We start from the raw sequence: 15,957 nt of genomic DNA on the forward strand, positions 1-15,957 counted from the left end.
GAGCTATCTCACTGTTCCAAGTGCCTTTACTCACTGAGCTATCTCACTGTTCCAAGTGCCTTTACTCACTGAGCTATCTCACTGGTCTTCTTTGTTTGTTTCTTGAGAGGCAGGGTTTTATATAGCCCAGGCTAACCTCAAATTTACCATGTAGCTAAGGACAACCTTAAACTCCTGACTGTCCTCTTCTATCTCCAAAAGCTTGGATTACAGGTGTGAGCTACCACAACCAGTTCACTCAGTACCAGAGATCCAACTCAAGGCTCCATGGGTCTCTACAAACACTCAGTCAAGTCCAGCTATGCCCCTAGGTTTAGCTGTGTTTTCCTTGTACCCCTCAGTCTGTGGCATTTCCAGTTTATCTTTCATTACCTTGACAAATTTTAATTAATAAATTGTATTTGTTGGTGATTTTGTACATGTTTAGAATATATTCTGGTTGGGCTCCCCTGCAACCTCTCTCTTATTTCTCTCCCACCCCTGAGAATCACCCCCCCCCCCCACTCTATCTTACAAATCTCTTTCTTCCCTATTCATGTTTTGTTTTGTGTCCCACAGAGTTTAGCTGGGGCATCTGTGTGACACTAGGATTGGAACTACCCATTAGTGTCTGGTGGGCTGATCAGTCAACACACAAGTGGTGTGCTGCACACCTCTCCCCACCCCCACCCCATCCCATCTGTTAGTTGCTGATATTGCAACAGTGACAGAGGCCTGTGCGTCCCTTTGCCTGTGCATCCCTTCTCATCAGTAGCTGACTGCTAGAAAGGTCTGACTTGTGATGACCCGGGGCCAGTAGGTGGCAGCTATTCATTCATGGCTTTCATTCCATGACCTGCTTAGAGGGCAGCATGTCAAAGACCTCACCTTTGGTGCTTACATTCCTTCCACCCTCTCTTCCACTGTGTTCCCTGATCCTGGAGAGGGCACTGAAAGTATTTTCTCTAGGGCTCTGTATTCTCCGAATCTTGTACCACTGAGAATCTGAATACACCTCTGTCCACTAAAAGCTGATGCTTCCCTGGTTAAGGCTGAGGGAAGCCTTCATGGGCACACAGGGGCTATTTATGCTGTTGGGAATGTGATGCTTTTGGAGAGTGTAGTTGGGGATGTCATAAGCATCACTGGATGTTTTGGGCTGGATTTTTTTCCCTATGAAGACTAGGGTGATGACTGTGAGTGAGGTTACTAATTTTCCTTTGGTACTCTGTAATCGGAAACATATTTTGAGTTTGTGCAAATAACCTGTTTTACATAATTTCACTCACCACATTTTAAAAATTAATGTAATGATCCTTGCCTAACTGTGGGCTGGCCTCTGATTTCTCCTTCTGTATTTATTCATTGGAACACTACTCTAAGAAAGTATGCTTGCTCTGTCTTCTTGTCCGTCTATCCCTCCCTTCCTCCATCCCTCCCTTTTATCCATCCTTCTAACTTCATACTATAAAAAGAGATATTTGTGTATTTCTTACACTATGAGACATCAGTATCACCATTTTCTTTCCCAGTTGTTCCTATTAACCATTAAGTGCTCCTTCAGGTTGGTTCTTTTTCCTTTAGACACACTCCATTACTTTTTGGGGGGGGGGGGAACAACCCTACTTTCTGGCATCAGGAGATATTTCAACAGTGCCCTGTGTAGTTGGTACCTGAGCCCTCGCACCAGTGACTTCTCTAAGGATCTTCGGCTCTTAGAGAAGTACTACTAGAGAGTACTACTTAGAACTAATCTCCGGATTCCGGATGGTGGGTGTCCTCATTATTTCTAGGTCCTTACTAGGTCTAAAGATGGCAATGTTAGTGCCCAGCACAATGGTAGGGGAAATGCCAGAGCGCTCAGGAGATGGAGCCTAGTAGCAGGGCTTTAAATCACTGCAATACACTTTGAAAGGGACTGTGGGACCTGGGTATCCACTCTCATCTATTCTCTCTCTCTCTCCCTTTCTCACTCCCCCTCCCCTCCCCTACCTTCTCCTCCCTCTCCCTCTCCCTGTATCCTTCCCTCTTCCTTTCTCTTTTGTTATATGAATGCTTTATTCCCTGTCACGTGCATTCCCTGTTAAGTATCCTCACCAAAACTCCAAAGCAACTTGGCCACTTGATCTTGAACTGAAACCTTTATAACTTCCAAAACCAATGAGTTAGATAATTCCTTTCTCTTTACAAATGAATTGTCCTAGGCACATTGCTATAGCAATGAGAAGCTGACTAACTCTGCCAACAGATCTAGGAAACAAATGTATGCATAGGGACATATGAATATATCCATACTGAGATCTGTATGTATAAATATAGATACTTACTATATTAAAAACCATGAGTGCACACACACTCACACACTCACACTCACACACACATACACTCACACACTCACATACTCACACTCACACACACATTCATATACTCATATACACTCACACACATACACTCACACACTCACATACTCACACTCACACACACATTCATATACTCATATACACTCACATACATACATTTTCACACACTCACACACATGCACACACGTACTCACACACATATACACTCATACACACACTTACACATACACACTCACACCACGTATACACAGTCCAGTTTAATACCAGACTTGGATTTAGGATTGTCCCCTCCTGTTTTGTGATATTCTTTTTTTTCCACTTTCCATTTTAATTTTAAATCTATTTTAAAACACACACACATCACATCACACAATATATCTTAGTATCAGCACTCCTTCTCTTCTCAGTACCCACTTCACATGTAGAACTTTCTCTCATTCCTCTTCCCCTCCTCCTCTGAGAGGGGGCAGCCCCAGTCTGTGTCATCCCCTCTCCTTCCCCAACTCTAGCTAATAGAGTCAGTGCAGGACTAGGCACATCTTTTTCCACTGAAGCCAGGCACAGTGGTCCAGTTAGGTGAACAGGATCCACAGGCAACAGGCACAGGGACATCCCCTGCTCCAGTTGTTGGGGGACCCACATGAAGACCAAGCTTCTCATCTGCTACATACGTGCAGGGGGTCTAGGTCCAGTCTGTGCTTGCTCCTTGGTTGGTGGTTCAGTCTCTGGATGCCCCTATGGGCCCAGGTTAGCTGTACTGTTGGTCGTCCTGAGGAGTCCCTGTCCTCCTTAGGGCCCGCAGTCCTTCCCTCAATGTTTCCATAAGAGTCCCTGAGCTCCGTCTAATGCTTGGCTGTGGGTCTCTGTGTCTCTTCCCATTACTCTGGCTTTTGGAACTCTGGCTCTCCATCACAACAGTCAGTTACTCACTTAGACATAATCCATATGAAGTCATTTCAGAATTACTAAGCCATACACTCATGAAAATAAATTTCTCAGCTAGGGCGCAGCGTTTGCAGTGCAGCTGTGTCTGTCTTTAGTGTCGAGGCACAGTCAAAATGCCATTTTCCGGGACCACTTAGGCTGACTGTTCTCCCCGATCCTCTGTCTGGCCATGTTATCTGCTTGTTGTATAGCTAGATCATTGGTTACGATTTACACCATTTTAGCTTCCCTAGCCTCCTGTTGGCATTAAATATGTATCAATCTAGGAAACGTTCTCCTGACCCAAGCCATCTAAAATGAGTATCCCAAGGCCGTGCTGGTCCTCTGTACCCCCACCCATTCCCACATCACATCTTTCTCATCCCCATTTCCATCCACTCCTGAAGATATCCACCCTGTCACCTCCTCTTTTTATTCTTTTACATAAGTGTGCACTGATATGTGTGTTTCCTTATATAACATTTTCCTTACAATAAATGCAGCCTACCATCAATAGATGCTGCGTTTAACTTTGGTTTTGTCCAATTATGAAAATTATTACACATCCATGCATAGATATTCTCCTCATTATTTTTATAGCTGCATAGTACTTCATCACACGACTGCACTAATGCTTAGCTGATCGTCTTTCTATGTGTGTACCTAGAGGTTATTTCTGATGTTTGTAATTAATAAATAGCCTTGCACACATATATTTCTGTAGTGGGATGTACCCTTGAGGGTAGATTCTCACAGATGGAATGGCTCAAGCAAAATTAAGTATGTAGTACTTTTGTTAAGGATTAACAAATCCCTCGCCCCAGAGGGGCCAGACCTCTTTCCCTGCCCTCCAGCGCTAGATACAGGAACCAATTATTCCATGGCTTTATAAAGTATTATACTTGAAATCCTTTGTCTGTCAGGTAGAAGAGAAACAGGATCGTGGGTTGTTTATGTTTTTGTTTTTTTCAGTGTGTTTGCATATTTATTTCAAGGCTTAGGGTTTGCTCTTACACTGTTTGTGGATCATCTTTCATGCATGTTTCTTCTTGTCTATCAAGTACCTGCTTTTCTGTCTCCCATTCACCGGAGTTCTTCATATCCTGGGGCCACTGGACCTTCACCTGCATCCGTCACAGAGTCACAGATACAGCCTCCAAGCCAGTCAGTCACCCTTTGTGTATCGTGGCATTGACTATGCAAATGTTCATGGAGTCTAATTTTTCAGTATTTCATTTTATTGTGTCTCTATTTTTGAGTCAACGGGAAAACCTTTCCCGGTGTTGAAATGATCTTACCTTTTACATTTAAATTCCCAGTCTATTTAGAGATTGTTCTTATGTCTAGTGTGAGATATGAAGCTAATTTTGTCTTTTCCCCAATGGCTCCTCTATGGTCCCAGCATCATTCATTAAAACGTCTACCGTTGGCAAGGCAATTTTAGATGCAACCTTTGTCCTGCACCATATTCCCCTATGTAGATGGGTCTATTCATAGGCTCTCTATTCTCTTCCAACTGGTCTGTTTGCCCATCCACACATCGCTACCACACTGTTCCACTGTGGGGACTCCCCAAAGGATTTAATGTCAGCTAGTTCCCTTTTTCGGCAAAGTTTATCAGAATTTCCTTGGCTACATTTTTTTGAGTCAGGGTTTTGATGTAGCCCAGGCTGGCCCAAAGTTCACTATGTAGGCAAGGGTGATGTTGAACTTCTGATCTTCCTGCTTCTTACCTCCCAAACACCATGATCACAGGCATGCTCTGCTACTCCTGCTGCTACTTCCTCTTCCTCTTCTTCCTCTTCCTCTTCTTTACTCCTCTTTCTCTTCTACCTCCTCCTCTACCTCCTCCTCCTCTACCTTCACCTCCTCCATAGAAACATGAGTATCAGCTTGCCTAACTTCACAAAATAAAGTTGTTGATATTGTTGTTGCTCCCGGTGTCCATTTGCAAATGGACACAGGCACAACTGATATCTCTGCAGTACTGAATCGTTTATATCGCTGGATGTCATTCTACCTGACCTTTGTGGTTTTGAACGTACAGAAACTTAGCTTTTACTTTTGTAAGATTTATTTTTAATTGTGTGTGCATCTGTCTGACTGTCTGTCTACATGTGGGTATGCAGACATGAGAACAGGTATCGGCAGAGGCGAGAGGTATCTGACCCTTTGGAGCTGGAGTTACAAACAGTGGTGAGCAGCCTTGGATAGGTGCTGGAAACAGAACTCGGATCCTCTGCAAGAGCAGTAAATGCTCTCAGCTATGGAGCCATTTCTTCAGTCCCTAGTTCTCACACTGAAGATCCAAGTTAGCCCTAGCATTGATTCTTTATGGTTTCCCAGAATACTATCACATCACCTGAAAATGATGTCCTAATACAGCTTAAATATCCTACATTTGGAGTGCTTGAAATGGAGTGTTTCTTATCTGTGTGTATACAATGAGGCATCTTTGAGTTGACATCCAAAAAGAAAGACAAAGTTCGTGTGTTTTGTATATGCTTTATACATATGTCCTAAAGGTGATCTTATACAATATTTTTTAAATGATTTTATGCATGAAATAGAGTTTCGTGCTGTAGAAGTGTCCAAGTGTTGGGAACCATGAAGCTCTGGCTGTGGAACATCCTGTGCATCAGCTGCAAAGATGGCTCCGTTGAATAGCCTGCAGCACAATCATGAGGACCTGAGTTCAGGCCCCAGCTCCTGTGGAAAAGCTAGGTACAGCAGTGCATACCGGACACCCCAGCTTTGGGTCAGTGAGCTATCGGTCTCAAAAATTAAGGTGGGGAGTGATGGAGGAAGAGAGAGACAGTTGATCTGGAAACTCAGACTCCACATGTGCACACACATGGGCACATACACATGCCTACATGAACACATACATATAATGTACACATGAAGGATAAAATGATAGTACATAACAAATAAGATTGGACACGATGTCGACAGCTGAAGCCTGGATAGTGTATCAGCTTCCTAATTCTCTCCTCCTTTGTACAGCTTTGAAAACATTCATGATGTAAAATCAACGTTGAGTGCTTTGTATTTCCTGCATTTGCCATGTCATCCAAGTGGGATCATGCACTCATATGTGGTGAGAACAGCCAAGAGCATCCCACTCAGAGCACTGGCCATCACCGTAGGCACTAAACTCTGGAAAGCAAGTAGCCAGGCTGCTAAGCATAATGGCCAAAAAGGCATTTCCTGCTGGCCAACTCTGGCTTCTTTTCCTTAAGGCACAGGGCCACCAAGGCCCAAGGCAACAGTACAATGGTCCCAAAGGTTGTAGAGGCTAGAAAGACTGTCATTTTCTCCAGGAATCCAATGCCCAGAGTCCCGTCTCTCCTCACCCCCACCTCTCAGAAGATCCGCAGCCCCTCCAGTCCCTTCCTGTCACCAGGATAGCCCAAACTCACATCATTCTCTGAGGTCCCACACAGGATACAGGATTTGCACTCTATGCACTGCCATTTGTAGGTCTTAACGGCCTCGGTCATGTTCAGAGTGAACTGCAGGCAAGTTGGGTGACCTGAAAGAAGCCAGAGCAACAGTGTTAGGACAATACCAGAGAGGTGGGGGGCCACAGGCTGGAAAACAGACTGGGAATCTGAATGGGGCTCTACTCTCAGTCCTTACCATCACCACCTCTAATCACCTCAGATAGAGGCCAAATGAGGAGACGGGAGTTCACCTTCTCACTAAATACCATCCAGTTTCTCTTATCCGAAGAGCCATGTCCCTGACAGGTCTAACAAGTAGAGCAGAAAGCTGTCACCGGAAGCACTAAAAAGGGTGCTATGCTATACACAGCCTAAGGCAGCCTGGTGGGAGAGATCAATTAGCATTACCTTTGAAGCCCCAGATGAAGCCAGAACAGGATGGCTTATCAGAGGTACTTAGAGCTAGGACCTCCTGTTCACACTGCCCGGGTGTGTCAGGATTGTGTAAGGTTAGCAGAAAGAGCACTTAGTATTAATGGTGACATTTTTGTGGGTTGCCTTGAGTATCCAGACCCACAATCAAGAGATGGGCAAAAGCCCAAACCCTGAATGGTGACAAAAGAAGAAATGGGTCTGGCAGGGAAGGCAAAGGAGTGACTGTCCCGGCAAATGACCAGATCTGTCCTAAAATAATCCATCTCTGCTTCTACCTCTGTTTTCCTTCTCGAGTGTCATAGCTGGATTGGGAGAGGGACTTTAAGCTGTGACCACCGATCATATAGCACTGAAGGAGTGCCTGTGGCTCGACCCACCAAGCAGGACTCCATCAGACCCACTGAGTCTGAAGAGCACAGCCAACAGCGAGTGGACTGCTGGGAGCTACTGAGAGGGTGGACCCTTGGCCTTTTCATTGTCAGGCAAGAGAAACTGGATGGGGACCCAGGTTTCCCCAGGTTTCCCAGCTCTGTGACCTGCATGGACAGAGCCCAGCACTGACTCTACTGTAAAGAACCAGCAGCTTAGCCCAGGGCCTTCATCTTTCTCCGGAGCTCCCTCTACACAGAACATTGTGCTGCCTCTTTCATATGAGGGGTTTTGTCTTTTAAGGGGCACCAATCAGTGGCAGCATCACTTACCAAGTGTGCTCACAGACAGACTTCTAAGTGCCATCCCTACCCCTCAGCAGAGCCACATCCCAGCAGGAGCCCCGTGGCTCCCATTTGAATCTTCAGAGAGCCCATCAGACCATGCTCATTTGGGGGGAAATACTGGCTAGTACATCAGCATGGGGACTTACCAGATTTGGGACTCCCTAAATATGAACCACGTTGGGGTTTCTGAGTGTTAGCATTAGAGGAGAAATCGCTAGCGGTATGAGGGCAGGGCAAGGAGAAGAAGCCAGAACAAAGTCTTAAATGAAAACTCTGCACAAACAACCCATTGATTTTCTGGAATACATCTACAGCACTATCTGAGGAGACTACAAGCCAAGCCCTTCCCTATGCTGACCCCCTCAAGTGAAAAATGGAGTGGGAATAAGAGCATATTTTCAGCTGAGGACTCTGTGGTCTGGGCCACAAGTGCCAGGTTCTCTGACAGGCCACTGCTGGAAAGGATGGAGTTGGGACCCTAGGATGCACACCCACCTGGCAAGGTGGCTTTGTCCCGTTCCCTGGCCTGGGGCCACATCTCAGTCATAAACAGCCAGCTTACACTAAGTGGTCATTAACTCTGCCAATGTTTCAGTGAGCAGCTGCTAAACCGGCTGTTATACTAGATAGAAAAAATACTGCGTGAGCAAGACACCCTAGGTAAGCCCCCCCAAAGAGACCTCGAATTACTAAACCTGCGTACATCTATTCAATCACTATTGGGCGACTAAAACCATAAAACAAAACTGCGTTGGGGAAAAAAAACCAATGGAAGCTCCTAGCCAGAGAGGTCAAGGAAACTCTCCTGGGCATGCTGACTAGGTGGGAAGGAGGGATGGAGCCAGGTGAAAGGACCAGTGTGCACAGGCTCTGAGCAGCAGGAGCTTTGCAAACTAGAGGAAAGAGAAAGAGTAATGAACATGAATGTAGGCTTCTTTGCAAAATTAGGGGGCAGGAGGCCACCAAGGAGACACTGACACCAGACTAAATAGGCATGTACAGCCCTTATTTAAGTACTTGGGTCTAAAAAGTCATTGAGGGCTTTCAAGCAGAACAAAGGCCAGATGACTGTTCTTAAAGATGCATTCTTAGGCAGAGAGGACCTTGAGGCTGAGGATACAGCTTTGGATATTGCCAGTTACATATGTGATAAGAGGACACAGAACTCCAAGGAGGGACTCATCAAACATTCACAGATATGCATAGGCACACAAACCTATAAGGAACACAACAAAGTCCACCAAGGGCCTAGGATCCCAATCGCTTTGTTGTATGTGGTATCTAAGATGCTCATCACTGGGGAAAAGGCACTGGGATCACCATCATCTCACACAAACCTATAATTACTTCCAAACAAATGAATAGATCTTTTAAAATAAGAACATACAAATGAAAACATTCATCATCGGGAAGACCCGGGGGTGGAAGAGAAAGCCCAGAAAGAATTTGCAGTGAGGCTGAGGAGATATAAGAATTTTTGCCCGGATTGTTTAGAGACTGGTGCAGCCCACAGAAGGAAGACAAGGAGGATGAGGCTCAGGTGAAAACCTGAGGTGGAGGTGGGATAAGTGATAGGAATTGACTCATTTGGATAAATGTCCTCAAGTATCAAAATGGAGGACTAAGGTAGAGGACAGTGAAGTGCCCTGGGATGAGAAACACCATAGGAGGAGCATGTGGCCACCCTGGTGACATGGATCCAGTCTGTTCTGAGCAGCAAAAGCTGGATCAGGGAGTGAACATATTGTTGAGAGTTCAAAAGACTAGAGACGTGGACTAGAACCTTTGGCCAGGAGTGATGGCACACCTCTAATCCCCGCCCTCCAGAGCCAGTAGCAGGCGAATCTCTCCTGGCTCTAGGCCAGCCAAGGCTTCCCAGAGACATGGTCTAAAAAACCTAAGATTGACTTTGCTAACTAGGTGTTAATTGAAAATATGTGAATCAATAAAAGTAGGGAAAGGAGAACAAGAGAAGAAAGGGAAAGATATAGATAGATAGATAGATAGATAGATAGATAGATAGATATACATATATACATATACATATATATAAATATATGTGTGTATATATATATAATCTTATATATGATATATACATGTATATCATATATATAGCTTATATATATCATACATCTATATTTATATCATCTATATCTATATTCATATCTATACCTATATCTATATTTATATATGAGTAAGCTTTGAGGAATCCTCTATTCAAAGACAGAACTGCTGGGGATGGAAGATGAACCTATAAATCTTAGCACTGGGGAGACTAGAGCAAGAGGGCAGTGTGTTCTAGGCCACCCTGGGCTACATAGTGAGACTAGCTAAAAATTAAATAAAAACAACGACAGCAAAAAGAACCAGTAAAAGAATCAGAAGCAAGTTGGGCAAGTATGGGGCACAGTAGCCAAAAGGAGAGATTCCAAAATGGGTTGTCGGCATGACGCTGCCATTGTTCCATAAGGACCCTGAATGAGGGTGACACTGATGATCTGCCACTGTTCCATAAAGACCCTGAATGAGGGAGTATTGTCTATGGCTATACCGTCCTGAATGTGACAAATCTTGTCTGAATGAGGATATGTTGACAGATCAGCGCAAATGTTTTCCTGCTAATAATAACATTCTGCGTGGCGCCATCTTCCCAGGGAAGGAAGGTCAGCACATTCCATGGCCCGGAACTTGGCTGGCAGCTGCACTGGAGCATCTGCCTGGGTGGGGCTGGGTGGACTGTGTGATCCACCCATCCACCACAGCAAATGCTAGTCAGCAGCCTATTCTGTGCTCAAGTTCTCCTTCTGGCATGTCCAGTCTTTGACGTTGAGATGTGATATTGTCTACCAAGTTCAGACTTGAGAACTGCACAACTGAGCTGCCTAACAGCAATGACATCTTGATAAGCTCATAACATTTACAACTTTGTGCTAGAGGGTCAGCTCAGAACCCAAGACGACAGCTCAGAACCCAAGACACTGTTCAAATTAAAGAGGAAAACAGGGCACAGGAATGTTCTTACAACTCCTCTACTAGGGAAGAAGAGGTGTAAAAAGTTTAGTAGCCATACAGGTAGGCCCCAAAACTAAGTCCAGAATTAAGTTCTTTGCCTGCATCACCACAGCAAGTTGGCCATTCTCCAAAACCTAGAAGAAACACTTGCTATATAAAACCTCAAGAATCCAACGTATCTGCTATGGAAAGGAAGTGAGAGTGTATGCTGGTGGATGAAAGGAAAAGCTTCTAAAGAAGGCAATGGAAGTGAGTCCTAAAGTCTCAGTGCTGGGATTGGTTTTGTTCAGAATGTTCAAAGCCCATGTAAGTAGGACAGGAGCAGGCACACGTCTTTCCAGTCCAAGGGTGGAAGAGAAGAGGAGCACATTGCTGTAAAGCACTTTACTGAGGCCATTTCCTACTTGATTGATCTTTTGTAAAGGTAACCACCATCTTGTGTTAATGTACTTGGTTGGAAACTAAAATTTTTTTATAATCTTTTACAAATTTCTTTTCATTTTATTTTTGTAGGAGTGTTTGGCTGCATATACACATATGCACCATGTGTGTACAATACCCTTGGAGGCCAGAAGAGGGCATCAGAACCCTGAACTGGAGTTACAGATGGTTGTGAGCCAACCAGTGGGTGCTGGGAACTGAACACAGGTTCTCTGCAAGCGCAGTAAGTTCTCTTAACCACTGTACCATCTCTCTGGCCCTCCATTTTTCTTAAAGCAAAGAATATCTATACTGATATTTAGCTCCATGTATTGAAAGTTAGACTGTTTACTCCAGGTTCCCTGGGGCAACTGGTCAATGAAGCATTTCTAAGATTCCAGTTGCTGAAGAATTAGAAAGTGTTGGTCATGGTCTTTAGCTTAGTGGTAGGCTACATGCCTAGTGAATTCAAAAGCCTGGGTTGTCTACAGTACAGAAGAAGGGGTGGATAGAGAGAAAAGGATGAAGGAAAGGAAGGAGTGAGGGAAGGGGGAAGGGAGAGGAAGAAGGAAAATTCAGGAGAGATGGATGGAGGTAAGACAGTAAGAAGAAACTACCATATAGGTGATTCATTCCAATGAAATCATTGGAAACATGAAAAGTCAAGTTCATGCTCCAAGTTAAAATCCAATAGTGAATTTGGTGTGAATATGCATTCTTCATTCCTACCAGTTTGCTCCCGAACTGATTCCAACCCTCCCTAGAAGCTCAAACAGGACATGTCACCCATGGACACCCATTCTGGAAGCCTGGCCCCTAAACAGAGTTTGGCTTCATGGGGCTATTTCAGCAATAGGGTGGAGAAGAAGGAAGCCAATGCAAAATAGAAAACGTCTCAGACACTAGAAGACAGACTGAGGGAAAGAGGCGCAGGATGTTCACGACATCACAGTCTACAGAGCTCAGTAGAAAAGCAAAGATGGGCATCTGACAGCAATGACTGCTGCCTTGCCACTCAAAGAACACATCTCCTGTCTGCACAGAACATTGTGCTTGGGAGATGAGCCTATTCAATGCACAGAAAGGGCTCAGATGCATTCCAGCCAGAAGGCACAGACAGAAAACTCCAGGTAAAAACCAGAGTTGGTTTCATAAACCGCACACCCCATGCTTGTGTTCTCCTACACAACTGTCCTCACACCTGAACACTTTCAGCCTTTCAGGGAAAATGACACTAAATACACCTCACTCGCTGATTGAGCTCACATTCTGATTGTGGCTTAGAAGCTAGCGCGCATCTCTAACTTGTCAATTTCATGCAGCGCACATTCTCACGCAGTGAAATTCAGCTCACTTCCAACCAACCCTGGGCAGAAATAAATACACAAACTACTATGAAGCTTTTCTTGTTTTTTACTCTCTATTAGATGGCTTTTTTAAATTTCATTGTTGCCAATATTTAATTCAGACTTGGGTAAGCCACATCACTGATTAAATTAAAGGTTGGGGGTTGAGGTATGTGCTTAAAACATAAAGAGGAAATGAAGAAGGGCGAGGCTAGCAGGCTCTATTACTTATTTATTGTGAGGTTATAAACACCTAATTATGTTTTATTACCTCATTTGTCAGTGTTGAGGTTTTAAAAAATAATTTCTCAATAAAAAAGAACCTGGATATCTAAGGCTCTCCTGCAAGTCTATGTAAAACTCAAACTGTACAGCTTGGCTTGCTGTTTAGTTTATAGAAATTATATGAAATGCATTGTATCACTTCACCTGAAACAGCACCAACAGCAGGTCTGTCTGTACTCATGAGAAAATGATCCAGAGGCTGGGGAAATGGCCTGGCAGGTAAAGGGTTTCCTGAGCAAGAATGAGGACCTCTGTTCAATTCCCCTGCACCCCTCCAGAATAAATACAGATCCACTCACAATGCACATGCCTATATCCCAGGGCCAGGGAGATGCTGGCCGAATGACCTCTGGAGCCTGTAGTCTAGCCAAAGTGGGAGAAATGGTGGAAGTAGACATTCAGTGTCAGTCTATGGTCTCCACATGTGCACATGCACCCACACATGCACACCTGAACACACACACACACACACACACACACACACACACACACACACAAAGTAATTTGGCTCAAAATTTAAACAGTTCTCCATGTTCATGTACACAAAACTGATAATATTTACATGTTGAAAATACAAAGTTTTAATGAAAGAATTTATGTAAAGAATAATCAAATCTGAATCAAAATGCTAAGTCATTTGAGAAAAAAAAAAGAAACTCAATTATCTTGGGCAGAGAACTTGTCCAACAAGACCCATTCACTCTCATTTTATCTCTTGCTGCCTAAATTCCTCCCAACCTGCTTTGTTTCTCTCATTTGACACCCTGCCTACCAGAGGGAGGGAAGGAGGCTCTGAGTCTTCACTTCCAACTGCAAAGGGTGAACCATTTCTGCTCAATCAAGCCTCCAGGCTCTTGCAGAGCTGGATCATAGAGATAGCATGTTCACCTAACAAGTGTGCAGGCCTGGCTTCCATCCCAGCACCACACGTGTGCGTGGTTCTGGGAGAAGGGGAGTCATTTCCCTTCGGGATTTGTCCACTGATACAGGTTGAACATGTATAGACAGTACATGCAGAGTTATTTAAAAGGGAAAAAAAAAGATGAAAACATGAAGATAAAAAACGTTGGGGGTTCAGCGAACAGGGAGAAGAGAGTAAGGAACAGATATTATCAAAATGCACTGTATGAGATTGTCAGAGAATAAATAAAAACTGTTTTTGTAAAGAGCCCAGCCTCTTTGCATGTATATTGCCACAGGTGTGCTCATAGACACTTTCTTCTCATGGGTTCTTTCTCAAGCCCTGCTCTGTTAATCTTTTATAGTGGTCCACAGGCTCACCTCTGTATGCCCCAGATGTTACCGTCACTGCCCGAGACTCCTGCAAATTGATGACTACAGCGGAACGGTGCTCTTGGGGCACCTGAATGCTTCCCTTTTTCCTCACCATTTTCTCATGTACTTCAAAGAAGACAAAGAGGAGAAAGAGAGTGGAAAGGACAAAGACCAAACAAACAAAAATCCATTAAAAATGAGTGACAGACTGAGCTGTGTCTGCCTTTGGTTCTGGCAAAACACCTCGCAGCGCTGGAAACTTCCTGCTTCTCTTAGAGGTCAGCTAATCCTTGCCCTCAAGCCGTACAGCACACTCAGGCATCACGTGACGATGAAGCCCTCCCTGTCTTAGCCCAACACCAAATACAGCCATGACAAAAAGCAACAGAAACTAAAAGGCACTAGAAATCTAAATCATTTCCCATCAGTCAGTCATTCTTCTACTGTGAACTGTGAGGTAAGCTCAGCCTGCAAATCTGAGCTCACTAGGATCTGCAGGCAGACAAAACTCTTTGGTAAAACTCCCTCTATGGGGACTTTTAGTCAGGAAGTGAAATTATGGGTGGCATCCATACAAGGGGACTTAGCCGAATCTTCTCTTAAATTTTCCCCCAGAATTTTTCACTTTTGGCCACCATCTGCCAGAATGATGTGCCCCCCTCAGCCACGGTGTGTGGACACCTTCCTGAACCACCATTCAGAGCTCACCATCAATCTCAGATGCAAATCTCTGATGCTGGCTGTTCATTTCAGGCCTGTCTCCATATCCAGAGCAGCATCTAATCATGGGCCCCGGCTAAAGACTCTGGAATTTTCTAGGAATGTGAACCCAAAGAAGAAATGAATTACTATGCCTCCTGCTGTCCTGAGTAGACCCAGGAGGGCAGGTATCTGGAATTAAGGGATCAGTGATGAGGAAGAGTGTTTCTGTCAACTATTTATTGCCTGTGATCCTCTAATCAGGACTGGCCACAGAGGAGAAGATAAATTCCCTAGTGGTTTAAGTTCTTGAACTATCTGAAAACAGGGTAGTACTTTGATTTTTTCAATCGAAGATATTGCATGGAATTTTGCCAGGTCGAAGGGGGGAAATGGGCTCTTTCGAATTCTATCTTGTGGTAGAAAGACCGGAGGACAATCACAGAAGGGTCTGGGAAGAGATGATGGCATTAGCTTCGGTACTTTGTTTTCCATTGTTAAGTAATCTTAGTCTAATTTTAGGGTTCTAACTTTGTAATCTATTTCAATGTGATTAGTCTCAGAGGGGGGAAAGTGCCCCATTTCATTTGATCAAATCGAATGAATGTCTTCTCTGGGACAAGGACTATACTTTAAAAACAAACAGTATGTGAATCCTATCTTAGAAAGCTCTGTTTAGCAGGTGTGGAGGGCAGCCTCAGGTGGTCTCACCCCTGGTGCTCACAGTCTGTGTCAGTCTCTTTCCCTCGGTATGGACTGGACTTTATAATGCGCCTCTAACTGTGAAGGGTGACACTGCTGGTCACTATCACTTCTAACATCTTACAAAACACAAGCTTTCACTGTCTCCTGTGCTTTCTTACTCTAAGCAAGATAACTTCAAAGTAGAGAGGTCCCCTGTGGTGAGTTCCATATGGCAGTGGGGGAAGACATGTGGGTTCAGTATGACAGCATCTGGAGAGGATCTGGATCCTGCCAAGGATGTATTGGTGAACTTAGAATAGATCCTCTCCCAACTGAGCAGCAGATACCTATTTTGGGGGAGGGGTGACACTTTTTT

At 44.3% G+C, this 15,957-nt stretch overlaps 1 protein-coding gene across 1 annotated transcript in view; it reads right to left on the reverse strand.

The window, feature by feature from the left end:
* Positions 1-15,957, reverse strand: part of DPF3 (double PHD fingers 3) — a gene marked incomplete at its 5' end in the record, with an annotated part of 270,133 nt that overhangs the window by 4,566 nt on the left and 249,610 nt on the right. Inside the window, one exon of the mRNA XM_080942426.1 lies at positions 6,686-6,798. Coding sequence (XP_080798552.1) covers positions 6,686-6,798 — 113 coding nt within the window. The remainder of the gene's footprint in view (positions 1-6,685; positions 6,799-15,957) is intronic.

Source organism: Micromys minutus, assembly GCF_963924665.1.
Source record: "Micromys minutus genome assembly, chromosome: 1".
NCBI lineage: Eukaryota > Metazoa > Chordata > Mammalia > Rodentia > Muridae > Micromys > Micromys minutus.